The following is a 26,808-nucleotide window of genomic DNA, read 5'->3' as shown; positions in this document are numbered from 1 at the left end:
CACAGCAAGGTTCTTGGCCCCCATATGCGCATATTTGCTCATGTTCTCCGCACTCGTCGCTTCCCCCAGCACCCGCCTGCCCTCCGCAAGAGCGCGCGATATCACGGGCAAGGTGAGGGCGGCGAAAAGGCCACGGTTCTGAAATCCAGGGAGGACAGATAGAATCAGAACATGATATGCGTCTTCCAACTTGTTGCCTTTATTGGGCAGGATCGGATCCCACCCCTTGTCGAGGAGAGGTATGAACTGTGTATTCAATGTCAGCAACTCCCTCGAGGAAGTGACAATGCACACATGTTGAAGGAACCAATCGCCTTGTTCTTTGCCTAGCAGTCGTACGAGCTCACGCCAGTGTTCGTCATCTTCCCCTATATGATTCCCAGGCAAATACCACGCGACCTGTCCCACAATCTCCCTTTCCCTCCTTGTTTCCCCATGCGACGCTCCAACTACCACTTCCCTCTCAGCGACCCACACCTCCCCCTCTCCCTCTGCCAATGCGGGAGTCACAAAGCCTTTATGCAGGGCATCGAGTCGTTCCTTGGAGAGGTCATGTGCCAGGACGAGGGAGATGATGGGGTCGGTACAGAAGGCGAGGCGCATCACCCGGAGGACACCGGCGAGTTCGGCCTCTGTGAACTGGGTTAGCGAGACGCAACACAGCAGAAGGCAACGTAGCCAACCTGTAGGGTTAACAAGCCGCCGGATATGGAGCAGTGAATTCTTGGAAGTTGCCATAGTCACCTTGATGTTGTCGGGAGGGAGAGGGGAACATCGACGCTCCTGATAGTGAACGACCCCGTTATAAGCGAGTCTCCTCAGCGACCGCAGACGATTTCTGAGAATCATCAGCCCTGATTCTTGAATTGGCCTTTGGACCTGCTCTCCCTTTTAAGGAAGGTCAGGGAAAGAAGGAGAGGTATAACCAGCAGGGCCAGGTGCGTCTTCTATTCTTCTGCACGGTGTCTTTTGTACAACGTGTTGTCTGGAGCACAATCACGATTCGTTCACTGGAAAAGCAGGAACAACTCCGAATTACTTGGGCTAATACAACAGTATAAGTACTCCAACAAATTAGACAACTCACGCAGCAGGTGCTGGTGGGGGAACCACAACCACAGGCGCGGTCAACTCCCCGGTCTGCTGCTCTCCCGCGGCGCTAGCAGCCAGCACAGGACTGCTCACAGGCTCCCTCTCGCCCCTCTCCCTCTCCTCTCTCTCCTGCTCCTCCCTTTCCTCCTCCTCTGCCGCTTTCTTTACCTCGCGTCTAACCCTCCTCCGTTCCTCTCTGCCTCGTCTCATCTCCTCCCTCTGTGCTCTCCTCATCTCCAGATCTCGTGTCAACTTGCCTAACACGTCCTCGAGTCGCTTCTTGATTACAGGATTTCCTGCACGCGCAACCTCGGCCGCTTTCCGCTCGCAAGCACGCTCCAGGTCTGCGATCTCTTCGGCGAGCAACCGCCGCCTCTGCCGTTCTCCACCAGCATCAGCTTCCTCAGCCTCTTCTTCCTCTTCGTCTTCTTCTCCCGACTCGTCCGACTCATACTCCTCCTCCTCAGATTCTTCCTCGCTTCCCGTTTCTGACTCGCTCTCGCCAACTTCCCTCTGTCCCCCAACTTCCTCTTCAGAATCAGACGCAGCCTCTTCCTCAAAGGCACGATCGATCTCCGCTGCGAGCTCCATATCCATCTCGTCCTCTTCTTCCTCCTCCCCGTCCTCGCCCGGCCGGCCGGTTCCTGACTCTGCATACCCATCCTCGCCCATCGCAGAGCCGGGGGTGGCTGCATCCATCGCACGAGGTTCGAATTCAGAGTCTGACATATCTGGATCTACGTTCTCCAGAATATCTAATATATGTCAGCATACATGTCCTGTGGTGCGGCGCGCACATTTGGGGAACACGTACCAAATTCGACTTCCAGGGCCTTCGCGTCTACCTCGAGTAGCCTCTCCACTTCCTGCTCCACACTCTCGATCGTCATCCGGTTGATTCGCTTCCTAAATCTCCTTTTCCGCACCCACTTCAATGGTGGGGTGATCCCGTGTGGGTAAATAAATTCTTCCAGATTGAAGCTTTTCTCGCCTCCTCCTCCCGCACCTGTCCCGAGGTTGGTAGAATCAAGTGCTTGGGGTTCGACGAGAAGCATCTGACAGATGTCTGCAGTCTTGTAGAGTTGTCTGCTGTTAAGGGTTTTCTGCGACTCGATAATACTTGGCAGATCCACGAGTTTGGCTGGGTAGGTTTGAGTACCGAGATGAAACATTGCTCTTCGAGAATCTTTGTACCAATGTCAGAATACCCTTGATTGTTACGGGATAATGCGAGGGCATACCTTTGAATCGGAACCACACGTCCTCCCCCACATCCTTCCTCTGCACCCTCTTCCTCATCTCTTCCGCCAACCCACCCTCCTCTGGTACTCTGAGAATAAACTGCTCCTCGAATGTCAAATCCTCGTCGCTGCTATCCAGTTCCCGATCATAAGGCCCTAGGAAACTATTGCCAGCAGAATAGACGGAGTTGGTCGCTTGTTGTTGTTGGGCGGTAGTGCCTAGGCGAACCTTGAGTTTTTTGGGTGCTCGGGCAGCAGCATGAGCAGCATGAGTGGACGCGCGCGTCACTCGACCAGAGGGTCCAGCTGCTGGCTCGAAAGGCGCTGCTCGGGGTTGGGGCCTGTGTCGCAGGCGAAGCGGACGGTTGGTTGGCGAGAGGAGAGGTGCGGGTGGGAATGGGAGAGGGGGTGGAGAATGGCCCGGCTCGTCGACTATAATAATCTCTTCATTCATGTGGTGGTGGTCGACGGAAGGTGGTGGTGGGAAGAAGGGATTGGGAAGATCCATTGTGCAACTTCGTCAATGCTTTGAGGATTATGAACACCGTTCAAGGGCGGCGGCTGTTGAGAGAGCGCTCATTCTGGTTCCGTTACCCTAACTCCGCTCAGCCTTATCACCGACTTTAACTCTGCTGACTTGCTCAGATGATGCGCTCAAGCTGTCTGCATCCCTGCTATTCATGTTCCTATAGCTCAATGGCATCAACTTGTTGAACAACTTGTCTGATATATATCAGCATATCAAGGGCTATACCTCCAGTATGTTGTCATGAATGGAATCGACACTCGCGTGCCTCGCATGGCTTGCGCCCGTGGAACACGAGCAGGTGCGGGCGATATATGCGAGGTTGACAACCAAGGACGGAGAGAAAATGCATGGGGGTTGTCCGCAAGCTGCGAGGAGTGATTTTCACCTGAAACGAAAGATCGGTGGCCGTCTCATGGCACAAGCGTCATCAGGAGACGGATTGGGACCGGGAGTGCCATTGATACTCAAGAGTACATATTGCTCAATGGTGCGCAATGGATCTTGTGGTAAAGCATGAAATTAAGTGGATTGATATTCAATAATAGTGTTGACGAATATCTGCTGACGGATATCACCTCCGCTCCCCGACGTCTCACTCGGCCATATTATGGTGCGCGCAACAAACCACCGAAATTACCCCGTCTCTTTCGTCATGGGCGAAGCACACGATTAGACGTACAGGGAGAGACATATTCGGCTTGAAACCGGCGAGGATGGCTAAGCAGGGTCCGCACAGCTGAATATGCTGGGCTTTGATGGCTGGGCTTGTGTTGGGCTTCATGCTTAGTACTTCCGACGCGTCCTGCGGCGGCCCATACCTAAAGCCTTGTGGTCAAACGAGTTGATAAGTCATTCGGATGTCAACGCTAGGCGAACAGTGCTTACATGCGGCCTCCGTGACAAACGACTCGCCGGGTTCATAAACCCAAGGAGCATTGGATGGGCCCACCTAGTGCTCCTGTCCCAACATGTTGCCCAGCAAGTTCAAGATCCGCCAATTGGTCGATGCTACGCGTGCGCATACTCTTCTTGCGCATACTAAGTGTACGGCTGACCGTGTCTTCCAGCGGCGGAGCGGAGCACATTGACTCAGGTAGTCATGGAAGCCTATGCCCAAGACCCTCACGTCTCCGCCATCTCCGGCGGGCAGCTGTCCAACCTCCCGTTATATGAAAAGCTCACTAGTTGCTTCGTCAATGCAGGGTGCGTGGAGGGACTCGTATGGATCGCAGAATTAGAGGGCAAGATGGTCGGCGCGTCAATCTGGTGGCCGCCCGGAGTAGAGTTCATGAGCAGCGAGAAGCAGCGCGAGGTAGCGAAATGGGATGAGTATCTCGTGATGCTTGAGCCTGGGCTTGCGGAGTGGATCATGAGTAGCGTGAGTCGCGCTATTAGAGAAATGCCAAACTAAACGTATAACATGCACAGTTCATACCCGAGGGTGGCGCTTTCTGTGCACAGTCATTCGGAGGTGCGACCGTACTTAACGATGCGTGGGGACTCCAAATCCTTTGTGTCGTGCCATCACACCAACGACAAGGCATCGGCCGAGCTTTGTTCGAAATCGGTGCCAGGAAAGCCCTCGCGAGTGGAGAGCGTCTCGTCTGGGAGACGGCAAACCCTAACGGTCCTGCGATGTACAAGAGCTGGGGAGCAGAGATAAGGGGCGAGGAAGAGTTCGAAAGCAAGTATGAGGACAAAAAGTATATGTTCTGGTGTATGGAGCTGCCTCGCCCCCCAATCGCGTCACTGTGAGACGCCGAGGGAGCGATTTTTTCGGCAACGATATCCATGATGTGGCGCGCTCTACCTCTCCGAGGAGCTCCTATGTCCAATATGTAATTATCGATGACTAGGATCTGATGAACGAAATCAAGAATCTGCTTTCGACCTGGCCGCGCAAAAAAGGATACCAACCCGTCATGTGTAACGCTTTGGATGAGGCAACATGGCTAGAAGAATGCCCACAGCATAAGGCTTCCTTGACACCCAACAGATGAACTGCGCAGTCAGGATTGTCCTCTTGCAAAACCATTTCAGTGCAGGGCCCTCGTGAACGACAAGCATCAGCAATGCGGGACCTTGAAAGAGGAAGAAGCACCCGACATCAGCGGATCAACAAAGATTAGATGCTTTCCGCCGGAACATCATTGATAATTCTCCAGTATTTCGTCCAACCTCTGATCGCCATTTCCTAAGGATCTTTGTTCCAAAACGGCAGTCGGGTCCCTAAGGAAGATTGATGACAGTCTTGCCCAAGTAGGGAAGAAGCATGGGTATTGCTACGAGCAGCAGGCAGGGGAGTGTGGAGTGGGCAATTAACATGGCATTATTTTTACATGTGCGCATCCGTCTCGCTGAGGCGATGTTCCAAGGAGTCGTTTCGACCCCATCCTTGTCATCGTCGATGTCTCGTATCCTCGCCAGCAGAGTGCTGTGGGTCACAGCTGGCAAGGAGTGGGCCGATGCCCGCGAGTTCTGGTGTCTGAAAACTTGTTACGACAATGGGAAACGGAGCTTCTGTCTGTTAGTGTCCATGAATTATCGAAGGGTCGAAGGGTGACAGATCCCCTGTTCTACAAGTACCGGAATTTTATTACCACGTAGAACCAGTCGTCTCTTCCGTAATCATTTCAAATTCTGCCGTAAAGACTTCTCACACGAGTAATACAGATCCAGAAAGGAAACGGAGTACCTCAGCATCTCTCAGAATCTCTGTTGAAACTTATCTAGGTTGTCCTCAGGTCTCTCAGAGTAGACACGTCCACTACCTTCTCATACCTACCCTTACGTCGTAGAAGACGGATCTCCATAGTATAAGGGGGTGATACGGCGAGGGGCGCACCTCATGCGCTGTGCATTTCTCTAACGGCAACGTTCGAGCTACCCTCCTCATCCTTTAGTCGAAGGATGTAGGATGCGCCACACCTTCATTTGGGCAATCACAGACCTCCACAGCGGGCTTTTTTTGGAGGATCCCTCAACGGCGTGAGCCGTTGGCTGTGCGGACTTGATATAATATCCTTTGCAGAGTAAGCAGTGATGAGATTATTGTCGGAGCGTATCCAGGCGTTTCTTCGTTCATCCGGTTGTTCTGGTACAGGTGGTGACACGTGGACAACAACGACCCTTTTTCGTACAGGCTGACGCCGATAAGAGCAGACTTAGAGATGAGCTGGGTAAAAGGAATCGCGCAATATATGGTGCGGGCAGGTTTCTGATGATACGGAAACCCGGCATGGGCGAGACGAGCCACGGGAAAGACGGCAATTGATCGGCAGTGTAGACTGGCCTTGTCGACAATCAAAGACCTGGGAATGGGCACTGATTGGCGGTCGATGTAGCCATGATCTTCCGGCACTTGTGGGGGGAGGTCGTATATAAAGCGAGAGATCAAAAGGCAGGTGCCTCAGGTAGCGCAAATGGACGATCTCCTGCAAACGAACTCTGCTCCTATCAAGAATGGCAAAATTCGAGTCCGGCGCCTCCTCGATCCCACTGGTGGGTAGCATCGCTGTGCTGAGAGGATCCGAATGATAATTCCTGTGGAGGTAGAACGAGAGCTGTCTGACATCCTTGAGTTGATTTCTACAATGTACCTCGCCGCCCCGCCAGAACAAACTGTTCTAGCCGTTGTAGGGGGCGCCGATAAGGTTACTCGCGAGCGAGTCGACGCCTTGAACCTGTGCCTCATCCGGGGAGCGCTGTTCGAGAGCGAGGGTGAGCTTTGGGTTGCGGAGAGCGAACGGCCAGATACGGAAGGCGGGGGAGAGATCATTGGTATGGCCCTATGGTTCCGACCGGGTACGCCATTTATGGGTAGCGGCCGACAAAGACGGGCGGTTCGATGGGAAGACTTTGGCCTTCTACTGGATAAGGAGCAAGAGCATTGGTACTTCAGTTATGTGCGTCCCAGGAATGCCGTTTGAGATCCTCAGCTGAGAAGCAACAGTATTCTCCAAGAATCGGTCAAATGTGGGCACGGTCGCTAGCGGAAACTGGGCATACGGTCAAGGACTCGTATTATCTTCGATGCCTGTACGTCAGGCCGGACTGGCACAACCACGGCGTTGCGGGCAAACTGACTTCGCCTGTGCTCCTCCGTGCACTGCGTCAAGGCAAGCGTCTGCTGGGCACAGCGACCCGGGCGGAAAACGTGGAGAAGTACTTGCATGTGGGGTGCAAGCTGCTGGGCTCGGAGGAGTTTGTGCCTCGCCCTGAAACGGGAATCCAGCCGTGGACATTGTATGCGCTGGAGTTCTTGTCGCAGTCCTCTGAGAATTCACACTGGAAGGAAATGAGGGAAGAGCTTGTCGGTCGTCCATTAGCCAAACTCTGAGCGTTTTTATCCCATTGATTTGATTCGTATATAGATGATAGATTTGTCTCGGAAGTCTTCCACATGATAGTCCGTATAGGATTCAGTACACTGGCCAGGGTGAGAGACAATTAGATAAGAAATACGGGAGGAAGCCCACCATCGACTCTCGTATTCAATCCTCTAATGGCGGCCAGTCAATCCCCGTAAACATGCTAGACAAGCATTCCATCACCTCCTTCTCCCAATCTAATCCCTTCGGCTCTCTCTTCTCCTCTCTCGCCTTCTTCCCGTCCATCTCTCTCAATATCATCTCGCACACATACAGCTGCCAAAAGCAGTCCTTCAAGTACTGCTTAAACCTCGGCAGATCCTGTAGCCGATCGTTCCCGGGCCCTAAAAAAGCTTGATGAGGGGCCATCTCGGCGTCATAGTCCTGGATCCCAGTGACGAATCCCTTCGTGCGCAGGAACGCGTTCGAGGGCTCGAACTTGCTCCCATAGAGGTCCATGGATATCGACACGTTGAGCAGGATGTACGCCATCAGGGCATTTTGGTATACCCGATCGGTACCATAGTGGAAAAAGTTCGAGTACGTGACATGACGTAGCTTGCGGAGTACTCCGCTGGAGGACTGAGCAAGGAAAAGCAGGTTGGTGATATAAGGGTGCTTGGGCAAGTAGAGGGTTTTGAGCAGGTCGGAATGGCCGCCCTCATCAGGGACTCGGTCATGTTTGCCCAACTCGTCCCAGTACACGACAGTCTGGACTTCGGGGGTGATGGTGCTTCTGTAGCCGAGTGACTTGTCGAGGAACGAATCCGGGAGGACCTTCCCGTCCTCCAATTCCGCCAACTTGATCTTCTCCGGGTATTTCCCTCGGTCTGTCGCTGCGAACTCACGTATGGCAGCGGCGAATCTACGTGCGAAATGACCGATATCGGACGCTTGGTTCGCTTTGCGAAGAGCGGAGATTTCCGCGACGTTTTGTTCTGGCCGCTGAGGGGATGGACGTATGAACGCAAGGTTGGAGACGAGCAACGACCATGGGATATTGTGTGCTTGGTGTGGGGTTGACATCCTATTTTTGTCTTTTGGGAATCAAACGGAAAGCTAAAAGAGGTGGAGGTAAAGGTATGGTTAAGGACTCTGAAGGGCGGGTGTTGATATACATCGTTCAAAATCGATTAACATGGTGGAAACAAGGTGAGATGTCCCTGACAAGGGATGACTCTTGGCTTGTCCCCGTTGACTTGGAGATGGCAACCCACTCCTAGCGCGAAAGACTGAATGGACTTCCAAGTTATGAGATGCATCTGATTTGGATGGGACGATTGTGCTGAGAAAATCTGGGACCATGTAGAGTGAGGCGATAAACAGGTCTTGAGGGGCAAGGCAATTCCTGCCCGAGTTGCACGACAAATGCATATTCTTATAGAAATATCGTCTGGAAAGTGCTAGGATATTACATCAATACAAAAGATGCATCCAGCCCTCGCCGTGCATGCCTTTTAACAGAATCGATCACTAAAAAGCATCAGCAACGGCACCACATCCAGCATTCAAACGCACCTCTTCAGCTTCGCTCTCCGGTCCAGCATCGCTTCCGACAGCCGACCATCCTTTCGTGCCTTCTTGAGCTACTCCAAGTCAGTACAGCTTCCAAACCACAGTAAACGAGCTCACGTCTCGCGTATCGTCCTGTGAGACGACCGATCTCCCCGCACCCCATGCTTGGTACTCATGACTAACGCAGCATCAGCCCCGCTTATCCATCCCATCTACAAACCGACTCACTTGGTCTCAACTTCATCAATTTTCCTCTTCCCGGGATTTTCGACATCGTTCCTCTTTCGCTCCTCCTCCCCGGCTTTGACCTTCCACTCTCTTTGGACTCTGACGATCCACGGTTCGGGCTTCTCCGCGTCCCCTCTCACGCCCACCTTACCCCCCGCAAGCTCGTCCAGCCCCAACCAACCCCCATGCACGCTCTTAAACCCAAAGTACATTTCCTTTCCCAACGAATTTGCAGGCTTGTCCTCCCCTTCCTCCAGTTTGACCTCCCCCTCTGGCGAAACGCGCTCAGCTACCCACTCCTCCTGCGGCCCCCGAGCCTCACTATCAGCGCCCACAACCCCAAACTTGTCACAGCTCAAGAACCTCCCGTCCGGAGTTCGGAGGTTCACGGACGCAGTGCCAGCAACGTGTGTCGCTACCCAGACTTGGGCGACTTCTGTTGGCCGGTCGGGGGGCGCGTCGTCTGAGAGCTGGGAGAGCTGTAGGCGCGCTCGGGTGGAGTCGTACGCTAGGCAGTAGGGCGAGGAGGAAGAAGGAGATAGAACGAATGTAGGCCCAAGGATCTGCTCGGAGACGTCAGGGAATACCCAGTCTGGAGAACGTTAGTCATCGTTCGTTCACCAAAGAGGGAGCAGCAGACCTTGCGGATCGCCCTCCTCGCCGTTTCGTGCATTTCCTTCTTTCTGATGGGCTTTCTTTTTCTTTAGTGGTTTGTCCCCTTTAAATGAGAGTTTTGTGCGTCGGACTGGGGTTGACATGGTGGTTGCAGAAAGAGTGTGCGCTAGTGTGCGAGTTTGGACGAGAGCATATGTGTCGGCGATAGTGCACGAACGTTTATGTCCGATAATAATAATTGATATATAGATGTTGTTATACAACAACAAACCACCAACCACTCAGTACTCCCCAAACTCCGTATGCCCCGTACTACTCGCATGTTCCCTCGCCTCTTTCTCCCCCTTCAAACCCGCCTCACACACCTATCCAACACCCATCAACACCCGCTCATCACCCAAGCCAAGCCAAGCCAGGGATCACTCACCTCGCACTTCAAGTCAAACGTCGCTGTATTCGTAAACTTCTTCTTAGCCCTCAGCTTACCGACGAGCGTGACAGCCGAGTCTGCTATGGGGTCCCGCCTGCCAGGGAACGGAACGGGAAACGTCGTTGTGTGGAAGTCTTCTGGTGCTCCACGGGTAGGAGAGAGTGACATGGCGTCGTAGTCTACTTTGATCAGTAAATGCCAAGCAGCATATAAGGCGACTTACGGATGCCAGAGTACACCAGCAGTACCCTGTTGTCCCATCCCGATCCCTGTCCGAAGCGGTACAGCTGCCCGCTCTCCACGTCCCAGCTCCAGATCTCTACTCCAAACGCGGCGCTGAACAGTGCCAGCTCGATGGCTCCACCCCATGTAGACGGACGCTGGATCGCCTCTGCATAGGAGGCAGGCGACTGGCCGAGGGTGGCGTCGTCATATGTTACTAGATCGGCGAGGATGGTCCGCGCTGCGAGGGAGCGGAGGAAGGTGGGCGTAGGGCGCTCGTTAGGTGTTGAGGGGAGGGCAGGAAGCACGTAAGAGAGGGAATGGAACAAACACGAGTTGTCGTCTGGTGCGTTCTAGAGTCGAAGTGAACAACAACCAGCAAGAAGACAGCTCAACATACCCGGACAACTAATAACTGCTCTTCACACGGCACGGACTCTTTGTCATCCGTCTGGGGCTCAGGCGCGTACTCGTCCCAAAAGGCTTGCGTGGGAGGGGGTACGGGATGATGACTAGGGACGTGTACTGTGATATCGGGTTGTGCGGGCGCGACAGGGGCTGGGACCGTGCGGGGGGCAGGGGTGTTGGCACTGATGTTGACTATTAGCTGGTCGCCCCTTTGCAGACCGAGACTGGAGATAGGCAGGTCGGGGATAAGCGTCAGAGTCCGGGGTGGGTAGCCAACCTTGACTGTCCGTATCACACTTTTAGTCTCTGCCACTACATGATAGAGAGAATGACATACGTTGCTGCTGTCCTACGGGGATGCCGGACTCGTGTGCTATTATGGAAAGCAGATCGCCTACTGTTGCAGGATCGGCGAGGTTGGCGCTGATTGTTGATACGCCTTTAGGAGACCGGAGACGGAGAGGGGATGCCATGATGGGAGAGTATGGAAGAGTTAAGCTTAGGTACGTTTGAAGAAGAGAGGATGAGGGTGCGGTTACAAGCCAGGAGAGCTGAATATATCAGCAATTACGAATACCAAACGGACTTAACGCCGATAGCTTCGTCGGCTTTGTAATCCCTGCAACAGGCTTCTTTAAGAACCTAGTCACTCCCTCTCTGTTTCATGCCGCAATCTATACATGAACGCGATTGGTGATTCCATATTCATAGCATACACGTTACAACAGAGACGACATCTTGATAGGCCTCCGGACAGCCGCACTATTCCCCTCATGAAACTTGTACGCAACCCGGAACTTCTGGATCGTCGCCGGAAGCGTAGGCAGACGCACGCTGGGAGCAGTCAGCTTGGATTTACTTGAGGGCGCCATCGGCCGGCCGAAGAAGTCCAAAGGAGGCTGCAGGTTGTCAGTGACATGGTCTGAAGCGCACGGGGGAATACCCACCCTATCTGAAGGATCTGTCGTCCCGTTACCGGCAGAGTGGCTCTTCGAATTCGGCATGAAGTTCACACCCTGGATAGGTCCTTCCATATTCCCCCCAAAGAACGACGCTGTCCTGACTCCTTTGCCTCGCTCAACTACGTCTGCAGCACGCTTCTCGAGCTCCGCGTCCACCTATCGATGCGCTCAGTTGGAGGCAAGAACGAGGAGCGCTAGCTTACCTGTTTTGAGATGACCTGTCTCAGTCCGAACCGGGAAGCGCCTACATCTGCAGACCGCTTTCCATCATATGTGATGAACACGTCAATCGCGCTACGCAAGGTAAATACTTGGGAAGCACTTTGGAAATAAGACGCACGGGTCAAGCCGGTACACTAGCTGTCCTTCTTCCGTCTTCTCCTGTACGAACCTCATCTTTGTGTCTGCCATCAATTGGACGACCCGGTTCAGCATCGCCCGCTCGTCGGCTTTGATAACCTGGTGGTTAACCTAGAAGACGTCAGGCGCAGAATTGACAAACGTTGATTGGGCTTACTGTCTTCAGAGGGGGAGAAATGATGCGATTCAGCAGAGGGAGCAGCTCGGTTGGTAACATCTCCTTAGTGAAAGACTTCGTGACCTCTGTCGACAACTCCTTCGCAAACGTGGCATAAATCTCTTCGTTTGCTTTTGCAGTCAAGTACGCCTATAACAACGTTAGTTCGAACAACCTGTGTTGCGTACTATGTACCTCATAGTCCGCCTGCGGGAATTCAGCCTTTGGATTCCCAGGGTTGATAAAGAGCGGCCGGAAAGCGACCGCAAAGTAAGAGCGGTATTCCCGCAGTGCCCAGATCGGGTCATCACCGCCCTTGAACGTGCCGGTAAAGAGGTCGAAAGCGTCCAACCATGCGTGTGCTTTCTCGAATATCGCCCAGGGGGCATCGCGTAGTCGTGCTTTGGGGTAGTGATCAAAACACCCTTGAAATAGTGTGAAAATCCGCTTTGTGAGCCACACAAAAGGACGGACCTTGCATAACCCGATCTACCTCATCCGTGGCTTCTACCTCAAAGTTGAGACGAGCAACATACTTCGATTCTTCAGCATCGGTAAGCCCCAGCTGCCGTATGCGCTTCTTTGAAAGAGGTAGGAAGATATCGTCCCAGACTTGTTGGGTTGACATCTCCGAGTCCTTCATACCGACCGTAGCGCTCCGCACAACGGTCTCTGTGACCTCGACGGTTCGTGCGCGGATGAACTTTCGCGTACAATCAGTGCAATCGCGATATACGAGAACAGTAGCGCCCACCTGAAGTGTATTCAGACAACTCCGAATATCCCCCTTGGTCACGCCAACAAGCGCGCTCAGCGCACGATTATCCGCTTTGAGTCCCTCAGTCTCGCAGACATCTCGTAGTCGGTTTGTCAGCATGATCGGGGTTGGTGCCCTTACCCGAACGAGTCTTGCGTGCTGGCGTAGGGAACGGAGGGAGGGAGCGTAGAGATCGTTACAAATACAAATTATGGGACGGAGTAGGGGTCGGACGTCTTTCTGGCCGTTGCGTCTTCCCGCGGTCTTCTTTCGTGGCTTGTCGAGCGTGAGTTGGATAAGGCCGTTGATGAATGCATTTGACTGCGGAGGTGTCAGTCTCCAGTTGATGAATCCAGGATGAACTCACATCTACGCCAGCTCCGCCAACACCGTCAATCTCATCGATGACGACACAAACAGGTTTCTTTGATCCAACCCCGGATCCAGCTTCAAGCGCAGGTCGGATACGATCATCTACCACTCTCGCTGCACGTTCGTCGCTATATAATATGATTGGAGCTTTGTAGCGAAAGGGTGAAAGGGAATACGAACGAAGCATTGATCTCATAGACGGAATATCCAGCAGAAGTAGCGAGAACATGGGCCAACGTTGTCTTTCCCAGACCCGGCGGACCTGAGATTAGCAAGATCTGATAGATCCCTATCAGTCAGTCTCTACTTATATGCGAGGAATTAGCGAACCTTCTCGTAAGGTCGATGATATGGATCTTCGTATCCTTCTTGCGCCGGATCATCCTGCTTCCCACGCCTCTTAGTGGTCTTGCGTCCGAACACGCAATGATCCCACTCCTTCAGCCATGACATCGTGTCACGATGTATGCGCTACGACAATGATTAACTCTTGCGCCTTCTCACTGGTCGCCGACCTACATCATCTCCGAGCAAGTCGAGGTATCGTTTTGGCCGGTACCGATCAACCCACAAATGCTTCTCAACGACGGTCTGTCGGCACATTTGATCAACACTAATATGCGTGAGGAAAATACCACAGCTATGATTGGAGAGCATACTTTGCAGCAGGATCTACTACCGCTAAGGCTAGATCCTCCATAAGTCGATGTATGGGTCGCTCCAGCAGTTGCAGATGATCTTTATCGTTTCGTTGCTAGCCAAAGCTTAACATCGGGAATGGCTGCTCGACTGTTGAGATCCTCACCAAGACCGTCTGTGCCCGAGCTTTCTTGCGACGTGGGAAGCGGACCTTGTGGTTGGAGAAAGTTGTGCCAACTGCCGGACCCCAGCTTGGAGATATGCCCAATAACGAAGATATGGATGGAAGTTCCTGCGATGAAGCTATCCTCGAATCAGCAAGGGATTCGTGAGAGGATTCAATGGATCAGCCGCACTTTCCAAAGCATCGTCAAGTATGATCCGTGAGCTGGGGCCCGCATCATCGTCGTCCAGCAAACCATTGCCGACGAGGCTCGATCGTGGCAGGGAGCTCGATTGAGAAGACACCCCCGCCGCAGTAGATATTTGGCACGGAGCATCATCAACTGTATCCCTCGAGGTTTGGTCGTCGACATCTCGCATTTCCATGTTGGCTTCGTCCAGCAAGCCATTGGAAACGAATGAAGACACTAATGGACTTGTCAAAGTCGGGTCCGACGTTTCGTGAGCAGCCAAAGTTCTTGATTCTGAAATCTCCGCGCGAGATGCCAATTTTCCCTTTTCTACCCGGGTTGTCGAGAAAGCAGTCGATGAAAAAGCAGCGTAGGAAGTTAGGGGAGACGCGGTAGAAGTAGCCGGTTCATCCATGTCGACATCGTTTTCATCGTCATCTAGTAGACTTCTCCCCATACCAAAATGTCTAATCGAAGACGTTGTCATCATATCAGTGTCCATATACCCAGAATCGCCGACCATATCCAGCAGGCCATTGGATCTTAGAGCGCTGATAGTAGGTGCCGCCATTAGTACTTTGAACTGGTAAGCAAGAGCGCTCTTCGAGGTCGAGACGCGTTGTGGACCCTAACACGCGTCGACCGCGCCTCGGAAGAATTCGTCTCCGGCTCCGGAATGTTGACACATCATCAATTGACCGAAAGACCCCCGAAATTGACCATCATCATGCCGTGTGAGTCTATTCATCGCTCTACGAGGTACCATGCTCCGTGTCATGGGGCACAATGGACATTGATTGCTTCTATGTCAGCAATCTTCCTGGCATCTAGAGGAGCTCTACCGGTTTTGTTGCAATTGCTGCTCGTCCTTGTTACAAGATGACGGAGACGACTGAGAGCCACACACCGCTCTGGTGGAAGTCCGCAATCGTATATCAAGTTTATCCCGCTTCCTTCAAAGATTCTACCGGAAATGGCTCTGGAGACTTGCGCGGCATCACTTCCAAGCTGGATTATCTGAAGGCTCTTGTAGGTGTAAATGCGCTTTTCCGTTCACCATTCTAACAATGTCGATGTAGGGTGTGGATATCGTCTGGCTATGTCCAATCTACAAGTCTCCGCTAGCCGACATGGGGTATGATATCACCGATGTTACATCTTCCTGTTCTTCCCCTGTCAACACTCTGAATTCCTAGTGCAGTACCAAGATATTAATCCTGCCTTTGGTACACTTGTTGACTGGGAAGACCTCCGCGACGAGATACATAAGCGCAAGATGAAGATCGTGTAGGTATTTGTCTGCGGCCTTTTCGTCAGAGAAGCTGACTGTATGGACTGTTGACAGCATGGATTTGGTAGTAAACCATTCCTCGGACGAGCATCCCTGGTTCTTGGCATCCCGATCCTCAAAGGCAGACCCAAAGCGCGACTGGTATTACTGGCGACCTGCCCGATATATTGATGGTGTCCGAAAACCACCGAACAACTGGCGCTCAGTCTTTGGAGGTACGCTTCTATTACCGCTGCTGTAATACCTTCTGAACACATTTGCAGGTTCTGCCTGGGAATGGGACGAGATCACACACGAGTACTATCTGCATGTCTTCGCTAAGGAGCAACCCGATTTGAACTGGGGTAATCTTGAGTTGCGCCATGCCATCCAGGACATGATGACCTGGTGGATTAAGAGAGGTATCGATGGCTTCCGTGTGAGTGCATCTCTACCACGATGTATCCCAACTGATGGCAGTGCAGTTGGATGCGATCGTATGTATCAGCAAGACCCCGGGATTGCCTGATGGTGCCATTACTGAGCCAGATCAAGAATACCAACTTGCTCGAGAGCATATGATTAACGGTCCAATGCTACACCCTTACTTGCAAGAACTGTATGCTAAAACTCTGGATGGTATGTGTCGTCGCAGTATGTCTGTGGCTAAATTCCGCAACTCTTTACAGGGCACGATTTGTTCACAGTCGGTGAAGTCAATCTCTGCACTTTAGAAGATGCGTTTAAGTACATTAACCAAGATCAGGACTCGAAGGAGTTGCAAATGATCTTCAATACTGAAGTATTATATTCTTACTCCTGTAACAAAAGGCGACGCTGATATATACCTCTAGCATCTTGACCTCTACGGAGGGTTCGACACTGGTACACCACCTCCACGCGACTTACCACGGTTCAAGACGGCTATCTCCACCTGGCAGACCTGGATGCACGAGCACGGCGGATGGAACAGCCTCTTCCTTGAGAACCACGATCACCCTCGTAGCCTCATTCGATTCATGTCTGAAGTGCCGGAGTACCGTCAGTTGTGTGCCAAGGCGCTTGCCTTAACGTTGTGCACATTATCGGGAACCCTGTTCATCTACCAGGGACAGGAAATCGGCATGATCAACTTGCCAAGGGAATGGGGGATCGACGAGTATCTCGACATTGCCACCCAGAACTGGTACAAAGAGTGCGCTAATGGTGTTGATATCCTTGTTCAGAGCATACGCTGACGACATGCCAGACAATTGGTCAAGCGACAGAAGGAAACTGGCGAAACCAGTCCGGACATGTCCGGTATCATGGCTGGTATTCACCGTGTCGCCTGAGACAATTCCGGCCTTCCGATGCAGTGGGACGCCTCTCTCAACGGAGGGTTCAGCACCGGCAAACCTTGGATGCGTGCTGGCCAGGATGCGGAACTGTGTAATGTCGAGAAGCAGGAAGCGGATCCCAATAGCGTGCTCAACTTCTGGCGAAAGCTGATACACTTACGCCAGGAAAGCCAACTTCTAGTGTATGGCGCTTTCGAGCAAATCGAATTTCCGGGTGCGGAAAACGCAGTCTTCGCATATATTCGACGACTGGATGACAAGGCAGCATTTGTTGCCGTCAACTTCAAGGAGGAAACGGCGGTCCTCGACATCGCACCGCTCTCTTTCAAACTGGGAAACCTCATTATCGGGAACTATGGGGAGGTGACTTCGACTGCGCCTCTGCGGCTCAGTGCATATGAGGGAGTCCTATTCGAGTTAGCGGTTTGATGTGCAACAATGTCTATGGGTAGAACCTCCCATTGGCTCACCATTTCCACTGAATCCAGCGATACACTGTATTGAATTGTCACGCCGCACCACCTTCCAGCCCCACCCACACCTTCACGTCCTCCCAGACAACTTCCTCTTCGCCTTCAACAAACAAACTCAACCCGTCCGCACCTTCCGCGGTGTAAATACGGCAACTCAACGCAAATCGGTCATTAGCGAACACCTCCAGCACTGAGTTATCGCAAAAGACTTGGAGATGAAGTTTCTCGTGTGAATCGTCGGTGAAGGCGAACAGGGTATGTGGCCCGGAGTCGACGGGCATCGCCTGAACTGGCGAAGAGGATGACTGCGCGTGGGATACGCAGATGATCTCTTCGAGTGGGCTGTAAGAGAGCCGTGTGCACTGTCGCATGTCTGAAAGTCTTTCTTATCAGCCGGGAATCAACATCGAGCGGACCTCCTACCTTCTGAATGCCGCATATAGAGTCCAACCTTTGCAACCTTTCCCCAGACGCCCACATCCCCTTGAAACTCCCATGTCTTCTCTACCAGTCCCAGGCTTACCATATTTCTCCCCTTCCCAAGCCTCACTTGCCCCACTCTCATCTCTTTCGCCATCTTCCTCAAACTCTCCACCTCTTGAATTGGCCTGATGCCGAGCGTCTCCACCTCCCACCCTCTAGTTCCGTTCTCCTGAGCGGAGAAAGATCCAATTTCCTGGATAGACGTGCGCAGGGTGCCGACTATGTTTGGAATACGGAGCACGAAGAGTTCGCGTGGGAGCGATATGACACCTGCCCACGCTTGGGCGTCCCGCAAAGCAGGCGGCAAATCGTCCTCCAAGATCCAGCCTGCGGTCTCGTCAAACCTGAACTTCCACTGATATGGCAGCACGAACTTACCCCACGCGATCGTCCTCTCTCTAACCGGATCCCAAAAACTGTTGCTGGCATAGAAACACCCATGATCAAGCACACCGCCATACTCATGCTGCACTTTCGGTTGGCCCCGCACGTCAGCCTCAACACGACCGGCCATCCACAGGCTCCACCGAGGCGTACGAACTAGCTCGTCTTTGGCCAGTATACCGCCCGTCTGTAAGCCCCATCGCTGGGTGCCCTCGGCGGACATCGTCAGCCACACCCTGTCTCTATGGCCGGACGAGGATAGGTGCGAAAGGAAGTTGCAGACTTCCCAGTTCTTGCCTATATCCCCGGTCCACGCAGAAGAGGCTGGCAGTCCACATGGAAACTTCACAAGAGACGCGACAAACGTCCATTTCGTCAAGTCCCGATCGCCAATCTCATACAGGAACACATTCGGTCCTTCTCCTTCCACAGACCCAGATATGATCCCCCATTTCGTTCCTTCGTTCCTTCCAACGGACCGGGATAGAGCTGGCCAAGTGTCTACGAACGGGTCTCGCCATGCTCGGACATTGAGTTGTTGAGGTGCGCCGTCTAGAATGGGATTTGAGTCATGGCGCTCTCAGGTTCGTCCACCGTCGTGAGAAGTAGCGAGAGCGAGAGACTCACTGCCTCGGACATAAGGAAGCCTATAGTGAATCGGAGAATGGCTGACCTACGAGACCGTCAACTCTGTCTTGTTACTCAGCCTACCGGAACGCTCACCGAGGTATATACCACTGTCAGAATACCCTGCTGTCCCTTGAGACCTTCAGGGACAAAGCACCCCGTAAATATGCCCTTCCGATCATACGTGTGACTTGGGGTCAAGATCGGCCGCATCTCTTTCCACTTCTCTGAATCCCCCGTGCTCCAGTGTACCGTATCCCGACTCACGCAGTGGCCCCAGGAGATATCTGCCCATGCTGCGCTCTTCGGGTTCCACTGGAAGGCGAGGTGGTACAATCCCGTGGCGGGGTCGTACCCCGGAGCACACGGGTCGTTCATCCACCCGTAGGGAGGGAGGAGGTGGTAAGAGGGCCGGAAGCGTTGGTAGTCGGCTGGGGATCGAAGGATTGCACGTTTCTCTGGCGGGTCATGGGAGTCGGCCTTTGACAAGTCGGAACAGCACTGCCGATGTCGAGCTCTAGATCGTGAGCCAAGGGTTAGGTCGGTGTGCAAGCTGCGCACCTAGGGATCTGAGCGTGCCATGTAGATCGAGGGTCCGCTCACGCGGACCTATGCTCAATGCCATCGTCGTTCACCACAGCCGATGCCCTGGTACCTCCGTGCGAGACTGAGCCATAGGCCCAAGATGCTTGATACTGCCCAGCGGAGAGGATAGGCACAATCGAGCAATCAAGGTAGTTCAAGAAGATGAAGGCCACATAAAACGAAGACAGATGATCCTCGTCCGGTCAAGGGAAATGCATTCAATCTCCACCCATTTGACTGCCGAGTGGAGAAACGCCCAAGGGTGCGGCATGCCCTCCTATTCTCCGGGTCATGGCATAGTGCGTCTTTCTTTCTTCCCTTTGATACCTCCCGCCTTCGGGTACGGGAAATCCTGTCGTCCCCTCATGTTGATTTATGCTTGTATACCTATCATTAATTCATTTGAGAGCGTCTGAAGGAATGCATTTTCCTCCAGTAATAGTGCGACCACATGTACAGCTCGGAGTTGTTCTCTTTCCATAAGGACATATCAAGTCACTCATAGGTATCAATCTCGGAGCAGATTCGGTCCGTCCAGTATCTGCCGTGAAGGAAGCGCCGCGCTCCTGAGTAGGATTATGAGGAAAGGGAAGATGACGCGAGTCGCGGAGACAAAGTGTTGCGGGCGCCTATCTGACGGGCGCTACCTTCGTCCAGGCCGAAACTCGATCATCCGAATGCTGCAGGGTATCGTACGTTTCAAAGTCCTCACTACAATGGGTATATGAAATAATATAAGACTCTATAGACGGAGTCATGAGAATGAAAACCTCCGTTGCTTCTCTAAATGCAGCTCGGACGTCCTCGGTGATGCCTCGGTCGGCCTCCGACGAACGGCCTTCCTCCCCTGTGACCGGCATAGTTTTCCAACCGACCACCGGCACCAGCCTATGACCCCTCGGCCTTTTTCTCCGGCTCCACCGCATCAACTTTCAGCAGCACAAACTTCCTCGTCAGGGAATTGAAGACGTGCCCGAAGAAGAGCGCCACCAGGGTGGAGGACATGATAATGACGTTGTAGGGCATGGAGAAGTCCGGTGTAGGGAGGTCGACGAGCAGCGTCGAGGAGTATATTCTCTGCTGCGAGCCTTCTGCCGAATCGGGGAGGGAGTGGGAGTCCTTAGCCCCCAGAGGAGGGAGAGGGAACACTACTGCGGCAGGGAGGTCCCATCCCCTGCTCGCATCCGGCTGGTGCTCCGTATACCTTATAAATCCCTTCTCGACTTGCATCGTGATGTGCACCTCAGATTGAGGAGGGAGGAGGAGCGTGAGCTCGAGGAGCGTCGGTTTGGGGGAGACGGGCGGGAGGTAGGAGAGGGATTGGATGAGGTCGTCTGGGGGTTGTTAGCTGTGTCTTGGGTGAGAGGGGAGGGCACACCTCGGGAGACGCCGGAGACTTGAACGTGCAACGTGTGCAGGTAGAGGCTGAGGAACCAGGGTAGTGTCTCGACGTAGAGCACTCTGCGCGGGATGGGAAGCGTGTTGGAGAGAATGACGCTGAGCTGGGAGGGACCGGAGCTGCCTTTCAATGAGCGGCGGATCGACAGTTCCGGGGGGTTGAATTGGGCTTTTGCTGTTTCATGCTCAACGCATGCGTGCGAGAGAGAGAAGGTAAAACGTACAGTGGTCGAACTTGTCTTCCTCCCATCGCATGCTGATGTCCACGTCCTCACTTACCTGAGAGAGGTCGTATACCACCTCGGGCACCCCATCAGTGAGTAGCGTCTCCAGGGGAGGGGAGAGCAGGTGGCCGCTAGCCGATCCTGTTGGCATGTGCACCTTGAGCAAGGAGGACGAAGCGGCAGGGCACGAGCGGGTAATAGACCTGTCAAACAGCGTACGAAGGGACCAATCTGTTGCTCGTCAGCCCTTCCCCCTCATCACAAGTGCAGACGCACCGCGTTTGCCCGACACTCTCACAGGGTCAAAGACCGCGTTCACCTCCAAACGTAACTCCGTCCTCCCCCCCAGTCCAAGGGTATCGTTCTTCCACAAAACATGCACGCCTACACCGTGCCAATCCGCGCTGAACACCTTGTGCGGGTTGAGCAGCTGCGCGATCCCAGCGCGGGATTTACAAGGCAGGAGCTTGAGGAAGGGCGTGAGGTTCTCAGTGCAGACCGATTCGGAGGGAAAGGCTGCGTGAAACAGCCTATACCCTGGATCTGCGAGAGGTGAGCGGCAGTGTGAGAGAAGGAGGAAGCGTAAGCGTACGGGAAGGCAAGTCCCCCTCGGGGCGGAAAGCGTGGAGCGGCTCCGTAGTCCGCTGCACGGTCTGGCTACTCAAGCTAGCGCAAAACAATCCGGCAAGTCCGTTAGTCAGACCTTGCCAGGGGCTTCCTTCCCCCTCGCCAGCGTTCACCCTCTCCCCCTCTTTCCCCTGTTCTTGCTCTGCCAAGGCCGACTCCCCGGCAAACCAAGCCCACATCTCCCCCCCAGTGCGTAACGCCCCACTCGGGTTCCCCCAGCGTAAAGCGTCCCATTTCCCAGCGTTGAGCGACAGGTGTAGCTCGCGGGCGTCGTATGTCCTCAGGAGCTGGGTGAGTGACAGCGGGAGGAGGGTGGTGTGGAGTGCTGTTGGACACATGCACGTCGAGCATGGGAGCAACGGCAGTGCACGAAAGGTTGTGATTGAGTGACAGGTCAGAGATGACCTGCTGGATAATAAGATTGCGTACCTGCATCTGCTCCATCCCCATCCCCATCTTCATCCCCATCTGCTAACTGGCCCTCTCTCCCAGTCCCACTCTCTGCCCCAGCGCTAAACTCAAATGCGAACCTAGTGTGTACCTTCCCGTCCAGCAGCGGTCGAAGGGTAAGAGACTCTGAGAACTGTTCTCCTCTTTGTTCTCTCCCTTGTCTTTGTCTTTGTCCGCGTTCTTGTCCTACTTCGGCGAGTGCGGGAAGGAGAAACGTTAGGATGAGTGCGAGAAGGGGGAGGGGAGGCATAGGGTGGGTGGTCGTGGTCGTTAGGCGCCGAGAGAGACCCTTGACGTGTTCACACCAGAACGACCGTGCCCGTATAATATAAGGAGCGGGTAAAGTTCGTTTCTTGCGCACATGTACACTAGCAAGTTAGATCGGCCAATATCGTAATTGTGATATATGCATTACAAATCTGATCCCCCCAGAAAATTCCCAGACAAAGCAGAGCCGAATGTACATGTCCGGTTGCAATTGTTCCCATACTTATTCCGAGTGCACCTCCTGTACTTCTAATATCGTGCACTCCGTCTGGCGCAGCTGCAGATCCATATCCATATCCTCTACCCAGCTTGTTCTCCCACAAGCATAAGAGTAAAGGGCTGTCTAACTCCTGCCACACACACACACACACTCTCTCTCTCTCCCTCTCTCTCTCTCTGGGAATCGTCAGAAAAAAACAGTTTGTCAAACCCCGATGGTCCCAACTTACTGAAAGCTGAAGTGTTAACGTTGAGGTTGAATCTCCTTGACTCCTGCGCATACAGCGCATGCCCCTGCCAACAGCGCTATTATACACCTGCGTTTCGCTATAGATCAGATCTCCCCCCCCCCTCCCCCAAACCTACCCCTCACAACCCCCCCTCACAACCCCCGCAACCCCTCCCCTCCCTTCAACCCCTCCCCTCCTCCCCTCCCCTAGCCAACAACTCCCTCTTCTGGTCGCTCATCTTCTCCCGTTCCCTCTCCATCGGCCTGGCCCAGGACTTGACCCACCCGGGCCGGGTTACGGTTAGGAGGTAGAGAGGGGAGAAGGCGAGGGAAGAGAGGAGGTCGCCTTGCAGGGGTATGGCCTGCGGGATGGGAATAGGTTAGAGGGGCTGGGAGAGGGGGGGGGATAAGGGGGGAGACGGGAGCGGGGGCGGGGGTAGAAGGGGGAGGGGGAGGGGGAGTACAAGTGAGTGAGGAGCAGGAAAGTGGGAAAGAGTGAAACTCGGAATGGGAAAAAGAGTGCCAAAGGCAGGGAAGAGAAAGGAAGGGGAAGGGAGGGAAGGAGAGAGAGAAGCACAAGAGAAGGCAGAAAGAGGAAAGAGAAAAGAGCGCACCATCGTTGGATATATAACAGGGACTACGGCCCTCGCAGGCGCAGGATGATACTTGCTCTCCCGTTCTTTCTCCCGTTCTTTCTCCTTCTCCTTCTCCTTCTCCCCCTGGTCGGCGTTCTCCCTCCCCTCTTTCTCCCTCTCTCCCTTATCCCTCTCCCTATCCCCTCGCTCCCCACCCCCACCCGCACCCGCAGCCCCAGCCCCACTCCCACGTAACGTCTCCCTCCTCCCCCTCCCCCCCATCCCCGCCTCCATCCCTCCCCCTCCGCCCGCCCCTCCCCCTCCCCCTCCCCCCGAGCCAAACGGCGCATAATCCCAAAAAACGACCTGCTTATCCTCCCCCACACTCGCAAACCTATACTCTCCCTGCCTACACCTCGCCATATCCACGGCTACGGAAGCTACGAAACTCCCATGTCCCTGACATCGGGCTACCAACTCCAGCTCCAGCCCGCCCCCAGCCCCAGCTCCGCCCCCTGAGGATAGGGACCTGGAAATCGAGAACACTGAAAGGAGGTCATCCTGTCCCCCCGTAATAACATACTTCGAGTCCCCAGTCCAGGCACAACAAGTCAACGAGCCGAAGTAGCTTGAAAATGTGCTCAGTAGCGTTGGGGTTGAGGGGTCCAGGATGCGCAGGCAGCCGTCTTCCGAGGTTGTGGATATGTACCGGAGGTCGGGGGAGAATGAGAAGTCTGGCGGGCGTGTTAGGGGAGGGAGTAGGGAGTAGGGAGTGGAGGCAGGCAGGCAGGCAGGCAGGCAGGGGAAGTTGGGACGCACCTGTGATCGCCCGCCTACAGATCCTCCAATATGAAACCGGATTCCTGAGTTTATCCTTCTCCCTCTCCCTCTCCTGCTGCGTGGGGAGTACGATCATCTGCTCAAGCGCGTTCCACCCGCTCTCCAGCACTCCAGCACCAGGAACGACCGCTCCGTCTTCCCGTTCTTTATCATACACAAGTATCGTCCCGTCTGCATGACTTGCGAGGAACATGGACCGATGCCCGGGAACCCACCGGACACAGGTAACGGGGGAAGTGGTCATACACCCCCCTTTGTTGATCCTCACATACCGCGAAGAGAGAGGGTCGAACCACATCAGGTCTCCCGTATTGAACCCAATGACCAAATCGAGCGCTTCACTCCCAGATGTGGACCGGTTAACGTCGCTACACGTGGGAAAAGCAGCAAACGTCACTCGCGCTAACGGCTCCTTCTGCTGCCCCCCTAGCTCGCACCAGAAAAAACTCTTCCCCCCGGTGTAGAATACGAAGGTTACTTCGCCAGACTTTGAGCTGAGGTGTTTCGTCAGTCCTTCGGCGGTGTGGATGCGCGTGACGAAGGAGGAAGAGGTGGAACGGATATTGTGTGTTGCCCGGGGGGGCTTGCGTTTTCCTTGGAATGGGTCGGGGGAGGGGGAGAAGATGCCTGGTGTGGGTGGGGGGATGTCCGGGTCTGCGGGTGCGTCCCCCTCCTCGCCTTCGGAGGAAACGTCGCTCTCCCCATCATGATGCGCCTCGTCCTGCTTGTCCTTGTCCTGTCTCCTGAGAATAGCGGCAAACCTCTGCGCCTGTACCTTTCCCTGAAAGTTGACAGTGACAGTCGTAAGCATGCTGGGGTAGAGGTTAGGGGAATTGACGATCTGGGTATGTAGTACAGGTGGCTTGAAGTCGTCCGTCAAGGAATACACGCCTTCAGGAGCCGTGAAGCTCGTTTGTTCAGGCTGATGAGCAGGAGTAGACATAATGCCTAGGTTGTGCCTCCAGTAATCCGCGTCTTGGTCTGATATCGTGAGAGGGAATACGCCGTATGCGGGAGTGGAGAAGGAAGAGGAGACCCTTGACGGGTGCCTGTGTGTAAACGCCGATTGTCGGGCATAAACCATTGTGGGGAGTATAAATGGTGTGAGAGGGGAGTGGGGGAGCGGGTGGAGTGAGACAGCACTGTGATCGATGGCGACTCTTCGCACTCTCCCTTATATACCAGTAAATACCCTTCTAACATTCTCACTCATTCCTAATCTATTCACAGCGCATATCTCCTCGGTTTACTCTTTACAGGCGTACACATGCTCATCACTCTCCACCCACAGCAGGAGGTCATCTACCAACCATAGCAACTTCTTCCCTCCTACGTACTTCCCGCGACTCCGCTCTTCGCTCTCCAGGTATCCAATGGCAGGACCCGGACTCCCACTCCCACTCACGCGACACCCGCAAACTCAACATGTACCAAGCAGTACGCGACGCAATGGCCACCGCGCTCATCAAAGACGACACCTCCCTCGTATTCGGGGAAGACGTCGCCTTCGGTGGGGTATTCCGGTGCACCCTCAACCTAGCAGAAGAGTTCGGCAGGGAAAGAGTGTTCAACACCCCCTTGACAGAACAAGGCATCGCGGGGTTCGCACTAGGGTTAGCAGCGATGGGGCACACAGCGATCGCAGAGATCCAGTTTAGTGATTATATATTCCCGGCATTCGACCAGCTTGTGAATGAAGCTGCGAAGATCAGGTACAGGACAGGAGGGGCGTATGATGTTGGAAGAGTCACCCTCCGTGCACCGTGTATGAGCGTAGGTCATGGAGGGTTGTATCATTCCCAGAGCCCGGAGGGGTTCTTCCTCGGTGCTCAGGGGCTTAAGGTGCGTCCCCCCCCCACGAGTGCGTACTCCCTCCTGGACTGACGCACGCCCGCAGGTCGTGATCCCTCGATCGCCGCTGCAGGCTAAAGGACTCTTGTTGGCCTCGATCAGAGATCCCAACCCTGTCATATTCCTCGAGCCTAAAATCCTGTACCGTTCCACCAGTACGTCCCCCCCTCCCCCTTCTCCCCTGCCCCACCCCTTCCCACTCGCATCCGCACCGCTCACCCACATGCGCAGTCGAACAAGTCCCAACAGAAGACTACCACCTCCCGCTCTCCTCTGCCGAAGTCCTCATCCCCGGCGATTCGCTAACGCTCCTATCCTACGGCACCCCGCTGTATCACTGTGAGACCGCTCTCTCCCTCCTACGCTCTCCACCCCCGGAGCTGGAACATCTTGTACCCCCTTCTCTCCGGTCTGCGAAAGTGGAACTGATCGACTTGCGCACCATAGTACCATGGGACATCGCCAGCATAGTCGAGAGTGTGAACAAGACCCGCCGCCTGGTAATAGTACACGAAGCGCCCTCCCTCGGCAGTATAAGTTCCGAAATCGCAGCCGAAGTGACCAAACGCTTGTTTTTGAAGCTTGAGGCGCCGGTGAGGAGAGTGACGGGTTGGGGAACGCCGGTGCCGTTGGCTTGGGAAGGACTTTGGGGGCCGGGGGAGGTGAGGGTGCTTGATGCGGTGTTGGAGACGTTGATGTATTAGCTTTGGGGGGGG

At 54.1% G+C, this 26,808-nt stretch overlaps 12 protein-coding genes across 12 annotated transcripts; 4 read left to right on the top strand and 8 right to left on the bottom strand.

Moving 5' to 3' along the window:
* Positions 1-1,249: 1,249 nt before the first annotated feature.
* Positions 1,250-2,780, bottom strand: DACRYDRAFT_61596 (uncharacterized protein; the record flags this gene model as incomplete). The annotated part of the gene is made up of 3 exons (XM_040775676.1): positions 2,334-2,780; positions 1,907-2,278; positions 1,250-1,847 (listed from the first exon to the last, which is right to left on the bottom strand). Coding segments are annotated over exons 1-3 (1,026 nt in total), but the record flags the coding sequence as incomplete, so codon positions are not given.
* Positions 2,781-3,830: 1,050 nt separating this feature from the next.
* DACRYDRAFT_13281 (uncharacterized protein) lies at positions 3,831-4,617 on the top strand (the record flags this gene model as incomplete). The annotated part of the gene is made up of 3 exons (XM_040770969.1): positions 3,831-3,876; positions 3,930-4,240; positions 4,291-4,617. 3 exons carry the CDS (start codon positions 3,831-3,833, stop codon positions 4,615-4,617), a joined length of 684 nt encoding a protein of 227 aa, XP_040632068.1.
* Positions 4,618-6,455: 1,838 nt separating this feature from the next.
* DACRYDRAFT_103668 (uncharacterized protein) lies at positions 6,456-7,201 on the top strand (the record flags this gene model as incomplete). Its single annotated transcript, XM_040767796.1, has 2 exons — positions 6,456-6,767; positions 6,815-7,201. The coding sequence occupies 2 exons, from the start codon at positions 6,456-6,458 to the stop codon at positions 7,199-7,201; spliced, it is 699 nt and encodes a 232-aa protein (XP_040632067.1).
* A 154-nt stretch (positions 7,202-7,355) lies between these two features.
* Positions 7,356-8,258, bottom strand: DACRYDRAFT_103667 (uncharacterized protein; the record flags this gene model as incomplete). The annotated part of the gene is made up of 1 exon (XM_040767795.1): positions 7,356-8,258. The coding sequence occupies one exon, from the start codon at positions 8,256-8,258 to the stop codon at positions 7,356-7,358; it is 903 nt and encodes a 300-aa protein (XP_040632066.1).
* Positions 8,259-8,689: 431 nt separating this feature from the next.
* On the bottom strand, positions 8,690-9,733 carry DACRYDRAFT_92605 (uncharacterized protein; the record flags this gene model as incomplete). Its single annotated transcript, XM_040777091.1, has 5 exons — positions 8,690-8,705; positions 8,751-8,818; positions 8,865-8,925; positions 8,976-9,567; positions 9,616-9,733. The coding sequence occupies 5 exons, from the start codon at positions 9,731-9,733 to the stop codon at positions 8,690-8,692; spliced, it is 855 nt and encodes a 284-aa protein (XP_040632065.1).
* A 138-nt stretch (positions 9,734-9,871) lies between these two features.
* Positions 9,872-11,123, bottom strand: DACRYDRAFT_46498 (uncharacterized protein; the record flags this gene model as incomplete). The annotated part of the gene is made up of 5 exons (XM_040774709.1): positions 9,872-9,946; positions 10,018-10,199; positions 10,244-10,595; positions 10,643-10,932; positions 10,988-11,123. 5 exons carry the CDS (start codon positions 11,121-11,123, stop codon positions 9,872-9,874), a joined length of 1,035 nt encoding a protein of 344 aa, XP_040632064.1.
* Positions 11,124-11,806: 683 nt separating this feature from the next.
* DACRYDRAFT_74314 (P-loop containing nucleoside triphosphate hydrolase protein) lies at positions 11,807-13,861 on the bottom strand (the record flags this gene model as incomplete). Its single annotated transcript, XM_040776059.1, has 10 exons — positions 11,807-11,906; positions 11,953-12,083; positions 12,130-12,279; positions 12,325-12,554; positions 12,604-12,832; positions 12,884-13,207; positions 13,254-13,386; positions 13,439-13,536; positions 13,589-13,729; positions 13,778-13,861. 10 exons carry the CDS (start codon positions 13,859-13,861, stop codon positions 11,807-11,809), a joined length of 1,620 nt encoding a protein of 539 aa, XP_040632063.1.
* Positions 13,862-15,071: 1,210 nt separating this feature from the next.
* DACRYDRAFT_113358 (alpha amylase) lies at positions 15,072-17,289 on the top strand (the record flags this gene model as incomplete). The annotated part of the gene is made up of 10 exons (XM_040769616.1): positions 15,072-15,279; positions 15,330-15,401; positions 15,452-15,537; positions 15,596-15,756; positions 15,805-15,959; positions 16,006-16,159; positions 16,210-16,322; positions 16,375-16,715; positions 16,770-16,822; positions 16,856-17,289. The coding sequence occupies exons 1-10, from the start codon at positions 15,130-15,132 to the stop codon at positions 17,287-17,289; spliced, it is 1,719 nt and encodes a 572-aa protein (XP_040632062.1). The 5' UTR covers positions 15,072-15,129.
* Positions 17,290-17,733: 444 nt separating this feature from the next.
* Positions 17,734-19,205, bottom strand: DACRYDRAFT_13277 (Arabinanase/levansucrase/invertase; the record flags this gene model as incomplete). The annotated part of the gene is made up of 3 exons (XM_040770968.1): positions 17,734-18,752; positions 18,828-18,873; positions 18,924-19,205. The coding sequence occupies 3 exons, from the start codon at positions 19,203-19,205 to the stop codon at positions 17,734-17,736; spliced, it is 1,347 nt and encodes a 448-aa protein (XP_040632061.1).
* Positions 19,206-20,133: 928 nt separating this feature from the next.
* On the bottom strand, positions 20,134-22,361 carry DACRYDRAFT_98038 (Gpi16 subunit GPI transamidase component; the record flags this gene model as incomplete). Its single annotated transcript, XM_040777502.1, has 6 exons — positions 20,134-20,746; positions 20,791-20,985; positions 21,035-21,265; positions 21,311-21,577; positions 21,627-21,986; positions 22,091-22,361. The coding sequence occupies 6 exons, from the start codon at positions 22,359-22,361 to the stop codon at positions 20,301-20,303; spliced, it is 1,770 nt and encodes a 589-aa protein (XP_040632060.1). The 3' UTR covers positions 20,134-20,300.
* A 647-nt stretch (positions 22,362-23,008) lies between these two features.
* DACRYDRAFT_74308 (WD40 repeat-like protein) lies at positions 23,009-25,184 on the bottom strand (the record flags this gene model as incomplete). The annotated part of the gene is made up of 4 exons (XM_040776058.1): positions 23,009-23,188; positions 23,441-23,505; positions 23,617-24,135; positions 24,221-25,184. The coding sequence occupies 4 exons, from the start codon at positions 25,182-25,184 to the stop codon at positions 23,009-23,011; spliced, it is 1,728 nt and encodes a 575-aa protein (XP_040632059.1).
* A 338-nt stretch (positions 25,185-25,522) lies between these two features.
* Positions 25,523-26,796, top strand: DACRYDRAFT_46600 (pyruvate dehydrogenase; the record flags this gene model as incomplete). The annotated part of the gene is made up of 3 exons (XM_040774719.1): positions 25,523-26,083; positions 26,139-26,247; positions 26,324-26,796. Coding segments are annotated over 3 exons (1,143 nt in total), but the record flags the coding sequence as incomplete, so codon positions are not given.
* Between the last annotated feature and the right edge of the window lie 12 nt (positions 26,797-26,808).

This window comes from Dacryopinax primogenitus, assembly GCF_000292625.1.
Source record: "Dacryopinax primogenitus strain DJM-731 SS1 chromosome Unknown DACRYscaffold_2, whole genome shotgun sequence".
NCBI classification, from domain to species: Eukaryota; Fungi; Basidiomycota; class Dacrymycetes; order Dacrymycetales; family Dacrymycetaceae; genus Dacryopinax; species Dacryopinax primogenitus.
This window is presented reverse-complemented; position numbering and strand designations above follow the sequence as displayed.